Source organism: Mixophyes fleayi, chromosome 3 (genome assembly GCF_038048845.1).
Source record: "Mixophyes fleayi isolate aMixFle1 chromosome 3, aMixFle1.hap1, whole genome shotgun sequence".
NCBI lineage: Eukaryota > Metazoa > Chordata > Amphibia > Anura > Limnodynastidae > Mixophyes > Mixophyes fleayi.
This window is the reverse complement of record NC_134404.1, coordinates 194,861,950-194,870,981: the sequence shown is the minus strand read 5'-3', so window position 1 is coordinate 194,870,981 and position 9,032 is coordinate 194,861,950. Positions and strand designations below refer to the sequence as shown.

Genomic DNA, 9,032 nt, shown 5'->3' with positions numbered 1-9,032 from the left:
AATAAGTTACATCCCTTGATGGCATGCCAGGGTAATTTTAATAACGTGTTAGACAATTGCGAAACTCACTAAATGTTGCAATTTTTTTTTCATTTTTTGTGCTTGCAAATCATGATTTACTTCAATTCATTATGATTTTCAGGATCACACTTCTGATTCACCCCATCCACTTCCTATCAGCCATCTATAATCTCTATGAGAGAAACAGGCAGCACAACAAAGCAAGTCAAAATGAAAAAGGGTTCGTAAAAGTTGAAATTTAGGGATCATTTTGCATCAGCATATAAAGAGGGTACAGCCAGTGTCGGACTGGCCTGCTGGGGAGCCAGGGTATCCCCCGGGAGGCCCTGTTGCCTGATAACCCCGCCCTCTTTGTTGGTGGGGCGGAGCAGAGAATTACTGAGTTGCCGTCAGTCTACATATGAAACAGAGACTGTCAAACTAATAAATCCCTCCCTACAGCCAGCACGTGAGAACACTTCCTGCTCCTGAGACAGAAATGCTGCACAGTGACACAGATCTCAGATTACTCCTTCTGCTGTAGTTGCAGGTGTCCTGTAGTCATAAAGTTGCCATCCTAACTGCAGTGTGAGTCCGTGTAATCAGTAAGTGTAATAAATCATGCAAACTTTTCTAGAGCTCTCCATTGTGTGACCTTGGAGGGAGGGAGATAAATTAGAATGGCTTCATGGCAATATACATCTTCAGTGCCTCTATAAAAGGATCCTATTGCAGCTGACCAATGAATGGATTCCTAATAAACTAGTACCAAATTCACTGTTTATATCATGTTCCATGTTTATTTGTTTTCAATCAATTTTGGGACTCTATTCCCTATAGAAGCATATCTTAATCAGAATAAAACACATTGAGAAAGTTAGGTCCATATAGGAATGCATCTGCTATATGATTTAATATTAATGTTTTGCTTTTGTCCTTTGTAGTGGCATTAGATTATTATTGATTGTACATTTTGTGGGTCGATCATTTTTTAGAGTCCTGTTTTTATTTGCCAGTGTCTAGAGTGTAGGGAGGGTGATTAGTTTTATGTAATATTTTAAATGTGCATATATTTTAATGCTAATAAATTTGTGGTTTCTTTAGTGCTTCATGGATATATTAATTTTTAGTCTATACCCTTATATTGTGGTTTTCATATGATGAATGGTTGATCTCTAGTGCTGTATTATAGCATTTCTTTTCTGTGTACACTATGATGGGAGAGAACACTAACCACAAAGAATGGACAGCACACAGAGGGGGAGTGTAAGGGAAATGTGAGCAGATGGACACAGAGGGTATAGCCTTGCATTTAATATGTATCTGTCCCTAGTGATAAAAGCATCTAAAATGAATTCAAACTATCAAGTTCCTAGAAGCTGCAGGGGGCCCTGGCAGAAACCAGGACACCATTCACTTACATCTCCCATATCAACACTTCTTGATTTATACTTTGACAACTGATTTCTACAGTGTATATGAAGGTTACCACATTTGATGTATGTGCGAAAAAATATTTGTGTAATGTCATGATAAACTGAAAATAAACCATGGCCCTAGCAAAACTGCGCAGTGCCATTTCATCACCCACTGTCATCCAATTCACTGCAGCGCTCCCAAAAGGACTGGATTTTCTCCCTGACCCATTGTTATTAATTTGGAGTATGGCTTCCTGAGGCTTTCCACTTTCTGCTTAGGCCCTTACAGATTTTATAAAAAACGTCCACGTACCTCTCCATAGTCCCATTTTTGGTGAGACAGTCGAAATGTTCAGTTCCCTAAAGTTTGTGACTTTGCTGTAACCAGTGCATGTTTGAATCAGGAAGAGACTTGGACAGATAGGAGGAGTAGTGATGGGGCTTATTTTGTTCCAATTGATATGTACAAATGTTAGGAGGTGTAGGTCTGTGTGCATGTGTGCCAATATTTGCCATGTGTATACTGGCATATATGTATGATAGTTGCTTTTAGCCCTGTGTTGCGTTGGTGCAAGCACAAGAGTGTTGTGTATCAATTGATGTCTATTATTGTCTAGTTTGTTGAAATGCCTTGTTTTGGGCAGCACTGTGGCTCAGTGGTTAGCACTTCTGCCTCACAGCACTGGGGTCATGAGTTCAATTGCCGACCATGGCCTTATCTGTGGGGAGTTTGTATGTTCTCCCCGTGTTTGCGTGGGTTTCCTCCGGGTGCTCCGGTTTCCTCCCACACTCCCAAACTAGTAGGTTAATTGGCTGCTATTAAATTGACCTTAGTTTCTTTTGGTCAGTCTGTGTGTATGTTAGGGAATTTAAACTGTTAGCTCCAATGGGGCAAGGACTGATGTGAGTGAGTTATCTGTACAGCCCTGCGGAATTAGTGACACTATATTAATAGCTGATGACGATTGATTGTATTCAATTCATCCCTCACCTTCCCCTGTCTCCCCTTTTTCACACAGTGCCCTTCATGCTGCATTTGCTCCCCTTCACCTACCTTCCTATTGACTTCTTACTTCTCTTCTGTCTTGTCCGTCGCGGCTCCTAACTGCAAATGTCCACTTTTTCTTTATAAACCATACTATGGTGCTATACGTTGTCCTCCATGGGCTGACCCCATCCCCTTTAATGACTGACCACAACCCCTCTTACAGTTGGCCACACCCCATTGTAGTGGGCCCCTACCGCTGCATTTCCCCCTGGTGGTCCCTTCATGTCCCAGTCCGACACTGGGTACAGCTATGTTTGAAAGTAGTATTGATTAGGTACTTGTAATCTCAGTTCTGTACTCCATCAGTTTCCAAAATGTACAGTTTCAGCAAAATTGAAAGAAGTTGTTTCTAAAACTGTCATTTGTGCTGAGTGCTCATTTAGGGAAAGTGCTTTAGAATGTGTCTGCTGCCTGATGTATTTTTCCCTCTGTCTAATATTTCTAGCAGTGATGATGATTGGTGGTGACAGTCATAGCTGGTTTGAAATTTTCCAATGAAATTATTACAAACATTACGTGACGATGACTCAGAACTTACAGTTTGTACTTCCCGAGTATTATCAGGTGCAGTTTCAATACTAGAACAATCAACGTGTATATCATTATCCCCCTTATCACCATCCTCAAGGAGAACAATGCCAGAAGTATAATAATATAATAATATTATCTTTGGATCTGCCATATGGTTTGTCATGTTTTGTGTGTTTATTTAAAAAATCGACTATGATGCCTTTCAATATTTTGGATCGGGGCTGTCTTTATGAGTTTTGTTCCCTGGTGACCATGGCTGACCCTTTGTGCAAATAACAAACCCTTGACCATCACTATGTTATCCATGTTACTTTGAGAAAATTTCCAGACCGATTTCTGCTGTGCAATGACATTCTGGCAATCTGGCCATTTACATAATGTCTGTTTTTTATTTCTTGAATTAGGTACTTTCTTGGTGCTTGTCTTAAAAGCTCTAGGTGACAAAGATCCTATGATAAAGTACATGTTTCTTCAAAGTACAATGTTTTTATCAGGGAGGTGAGATGGAGGGAATTGTGCTTCTAAGAAGTAGCTGGTGGGACAGTCAATTTTTTAACACTTTTTATGTGGCTATGCATCTAGTTGTGTTTATTCATCACCACATAATACAATTTTGCAGGCGAATTCTGACAATAGATTATTTAATGTAATTTCATTTAGTGACGCTGTCACTAGAATCTGCAAAAACATATAATTTTATCACGCAAACTGACAAATGTTTAAGACCCATTACATTTTTTTTTATTTGAATATGTTAGATGAGGATGCATCAACATTACTTTCTTCTTTTACTTCATTGCCACTGGCACTAGCTTTGCTTCTATCCTTGTACAGAGTATTATGGAAGTGGTGTTGTTTGCACTTACACATGTGCCAGTTTGCCCTTGTCAGAGTTAGGGTCATCAATTGTTGGTATATTTTCATCCTCATCTGGCCACCTTTGAGCATTGGATGAAAATAAATGTTTATCCTCATCATCACTCTGAGTTTGACTATTACATTGCAGTACAACTATCTCATCTAATCATTCTCAAACAGCTACGGATAGCCTCTGGCAATTCAGATGTACTCTGTTTATACTACTAATAGCACTTGACATACTGTCCTCAAAGTTTCCAAATATGTGATTATTATATTTTATTTATAAAGGGATGACATACTATGCAGCACTGTAGACTGAAGGAATTATGGCATAAATAAATAACATACAATTACATGAAGCAAAAGGTAAACATGGCCTTGCCCAAATGAGCTTACAATATGAAAGATTTCGAGAAAACCTGATACATAAGAAAGAGGAATAACAACTATAAAAACTGCTTTGTGTCACAATGTAGTTAAGGGGTTGATAGAGATTCACAGTATTCATTATCGTCTGTATGGTCAACCTGGGTTAGCCAGTTCATAATTTAATGTGTTTGATGTTTTGTTTTGTTTTTTTCATTTTTGTTTTTTTTTTCCTTTTCTTTATGCAAGTCATTATTCTCTATACAGTAACTGACAGTTAATACAATGAACTTTTAAATGTGCATTGCATTTCCTAAAGTACTGAATGACATAAACTCACAATGGAAAAAACTTTCTAAATCAATTGGACTGCAATAGATTGGGAGTCTCTATAGAGCTAAGATGTAATATAAATATACCAAGTATGCACAGAACAGAGGTGAATATGAAGATTGGAATAGTAAGAGGCCAGGTTACTGATAAGTCATAGTTCACAGTGTAAGTCACAACCACACATAGTGGCATTCACAGATGTTTTTCCAGAATGAAAAAGTGCCAGGATGCTGTAAGCACTTTTTATAAGGCTATAGACACATGACATTTGTTGATCCTCATGATCAGTTTGTTCACATTGAGTGCACTGTAATTGTCTTAATTCTCCAGGGTCCGTAAATTATTCTGCTAATTTTGGATGAATCTGGACTGATTTGTCTACTGATTAGCCAATCACTAATCACTGGAATTTGTTCAAATTTCAAAATAAGCTGAACTGATTCACCCTTCTCTATTTCCAATGAGGATGGTAAGAGACTAGACTTGTTAATATTGTTATACATTATGCAAAATCAGATTGTCGTTTCAATTACATTTATATTTTATTACTTTTTTTTTTAGATATGGTTTATTGCATTCAATGCAACAACAAGACTCACTGGTCTCCAGTTAACAGTTCTGTATGCTACCCAAAGAAAATTGAATATCTCCGCTGGGATGATGGCTTTGCGATTGTTCTCCTTACGATTACTTTTTTTGGAGTTTTTGTTATCATTGCTATAGCTTTGTTGTTTGCAAAAAACTTTGATACACCAGTCGTCAAGGCATCTGGAGGCATACTGTGTTATGTCATTCTCCTCTCCATACTTTTCAGTTTTGTGAGTGCTGTGTTCTTCATTGGGGAGCCATTACACTTCAAGTGCAAAGTAAGGCAAACTATGTTTGGTATTAGTTTTACAGTGGTGGTGGCATGCATTTTACTAAAGTCAATCAAAATATTGCTAGCTTTTACTTTTGAGCCAAAAGTGCATAGGATTTTAAAGTGTCTCTACAAACCATTTACTTTAGTTTTTGCATGTAGTGGGATTCAGGTTATTATTTGCACTACATGGTTGGTATTCTGGTCTCCCTTCATCAAGGAGAATTTCTCTCTTCCACAGACAATTATAATGGAGTGTGACGAAGGTTCCACTGTGGCATTCAGTATTGTACTAGGATATATCGCTATCCTGGCATTTATATGTTTCATTTTTGCATTTAGGGGTAGGAAACTGCCAGAAAACTACAATGAAGCCAAATTTATTACATTTGGTATGCTGATTTATTTCATAGCATGGATAACGTTTATTCCAATATATGCTACAACTTTTGGTATATATTTACCAGCTGTTGAAATTATAGTAATACTAATATCAAATTATGGTATTCTGTCATGCACATTCTTACCAAAATGCTACATTATCTTATATAAACAAGACACCAATACAAAATCTGCTTTCCTCAAAATGATCTATAAATATTCATCCAAAAGTGCCAGCACTCTTACCATAAGTCAGACTTCATCCAATTCCCTCCCATTAACTGAGAGCAGGGATCCTGTACCAGATATACCTGGCAGACCGGGAAAGACATCTGTCAGTTGTATAAGTAACACCTTTTCTTTTCATGAGAGACTTACGGCAGCAGATATAACCCCCACAAAAATCAGAGCCCTCACAAGGAAAAGGTTAGCAAGTATTTGATGAGGAAATCGATAATAAAATATAAACAACATAAAACTGTGGATTATAATAGGATGGTTGGTGCAGTGTCCCAGATGTGAAAATTGTATGGGTCTATAACCGCCCCCATACATCTCTAGTGGTGTAAGTATATAGCTTCCAAATCTGTTATCCCAACAAGAGAGGAAATCTGCAAAGTTTTTAGAGATGTGCATGCTGAATCCATGTAAGTAATGGAGTCTTTCAGACTTATAGGTTATGCTTGTTTGGCCAAAGCATGGTCATTTCACCCAATGTGTGATCTTGAAGAAAAAAAATGCTGGACTAGTATTGTGATCATGGAAATGTGTGATTAATGTGGCACGGTGGTCATCAGGAGATAGCACTGTAAGGTGCAGGTGTAGGAGATTGAGGGACACCCCTTTCTATAGCTTGGATTGCCCACAGAGCAAGATATGCCACTAATAACCTGTAAACACAGAACACAGAACCTAGAGTAGGGCTCCAGAGCTTGAGGCTGGAGCACAGAAGAAGTCAAAATAGAGTAGGGTTTCAGAACTTAGTGCTGGAGCACAGATGAATTCAGAATAGAGTAGGACGCCAGAGCTTGGAGCTGGAGCATAAGTGTAGTCAGAAAAAAGTAGGGCTTCAGAGCTTGGAGCTGGAACACAGCTTCTGCAGCTGCTCTTCATTCTGCTAAATTAAAATTGTAAAATGAAATGCAAGAGAGTTACTTAAAATTGACTCTAAACTACAAAAATAATATTAATTCCTACAGAACTGGAATTTGTCAAAAATAGCTGCTGCACCTGTGTGAAACTGCTCTACAGTAGCTCAGGAGCTGGAGCAGGGATTCCTGGTACAGCTTGAGAGGCGAGCTTTGAGCCAAAGTTAGGCTAATGGAGCCAGTTCAGAGTCAGAATATTCTGTGTATAAATAATCTACAAATGATACATATAGAATATAAAGTTAGGAAAACATGAGGACAGGTCAGGGGGCTGTGCAGTGCTGTAAATGAGCATTTATCATATTTTAAACAGTGGTGGTGGTCCTGTGATCCTTTCCTGTGTTTGTCTATGCCACTGAGGAGTGTGAACACATTCCACTATAGAAGACTCACAACCATTGTAGACAATTGCAATAAACTTTCCACTGTCTGAATAAAAATCTACATCAACAAGAAAAACATTACAGTTTGAGGGGTTCAATGTTAAACTAACGCAGATGTCCTTATAATGTTTACTTAATTTCCTGTGGTGCTAATAATGTTGTACACAATTTCTGATTTCTTTAATAATTGTTTTGCAGTACAATAATAGTTAACTTATTTAAATAAAAATATTTAAATTGTTACCAGAGTTGTCTTTAAAAGGGTAAATGTAAACAAATAAATTATGAAAACAATATTAAAATCTGAACTTTAAATAGATTTTGTAGTGACTTTTTTAAGGTACTTTGACTATGGTGAGAGAAAGTTTCCATATCCTGCATTGGTAACGGAGGTATAGACTGATTCTTCATTAGCACAGGGCAATGATACAAGCACCCGCCACACTGCTACAGCAATATTGTTCTGTCAAAAATTCATTCAACTTTTGTTGCCTGTATGTCTTTATTTCCTCTGTATTCATTAGGTTCTTACAGTGTCTCAATTTTGTAGGATTTGTGGTACTGATTGATGAAGAAATAAGAATTATTTAGGACAACAAGTTCTTATATGTCTAAACAAACTCAGACACCAGCATAACATTATGAGAAATATATCACAAATCCTGTACTAGGACTGAGGTGCACAACTCAGATCTGGATTGCAAAGGGATCCAAAATGTGCCACATAGTGAATGGTTGCCAATGTTTTTGCTGCTTTCACTTAAGAATCCAACAAGTTGTTTTGTGGTGTTATTTGTAATATCAAACAACAAAAATATACATTATACAAAGATCCCTACATGTGGAGGCCATATATTGTGCAGAGTTCCCACTACCCCAAATTTTTGGCCATATATTACAAAGAGATTCCTATGCACTCCCCTTATTGTCTCCAGAACCTAAAGAGACACCATGTAATAATCTTGGGACATTCATCTTTCTGGTGCACATCTTAGAAAGCGAATGCTTGTCACAGCAAGCAAAAGGCTAGCAGTGAGCGTCAGGAAGATTACTTCTGGTGGACCCAAGGCAGGGTAGTGGATATGCCAAAGAGCCAGCCTCTTAAGTGTTCTTCATTTGACCCAGTGGACCAGTTAGATTGTCATTGGGGACCATAATCAACCGGTGGACCACATGTGGTATACACCCTGCACTAGGAGGTTAAATTAGTAAGTACTATTGCATCTGCAAGCTAAATTTACTTTTCAAATTCACTCCATTGATGGATGGACACATATGAAAACCAGCTCACACATATATGATAATGTATAATGTCTCCCTTCCATATATGTAGACGATACATTTTCATTCACAGTGCAAAACATAGTGTTTATTGTAATTCCCTCTAGACTGATAGCCAGTCAGCACTTGTAGATGTCAGCATAGCTCAGACTTGCTTAAAATCTAGTAGTGTCACATGAAGAGAGGGCCTTGATCACTCCAATGAAGCTATCTTGGAGGGTCAAGCATTGCAGCTCTTAACACTGTTAGACTGTAAGTTCTGAAATGTATACTATAAATATAATCATTTCTATCTGCAGAAAAGTATACCTCCTGGCAGTGGGTTTAAAGTGAAATATACTTTAGTAGTATATCCCAATTAACAGCAAAGTATTACTAGTTGTGATGAGAAAAGAACATGGTATGCAGTGTTTACATTCTGTG

At 37.9% G+C, this 9,032-nt stretch overlaps 1 protein-coding gene across 2 annotated transcripts in view; it reads left to right on the top strand.

The window, feature by feature from the left end:
• The window catches only part of GPRC6A (G protein-coupled receptor class C group 6 member A), a 46,743-nt gene that overhangs the window by 36,585 nt on the left and 1,126 nt on the right, over window positions 1–9,032 (top strand). Inside the window, exon 6 of one of the 2 annotated variants that reach the window (XM_075202966.1) lies at window positions 5,119–5,423. In XM_075202966.1, the coding sequence (XP_075059067.1) occupies window positions 5,119–5,423 (305 nt within the window). Of the gene's footprint in view, window positions 1–5,118; window positions 8,703–9,032 lie in introns of those variants that run through there. The other variant, XM_075202965.1, reaches the window with a different exon arrangement.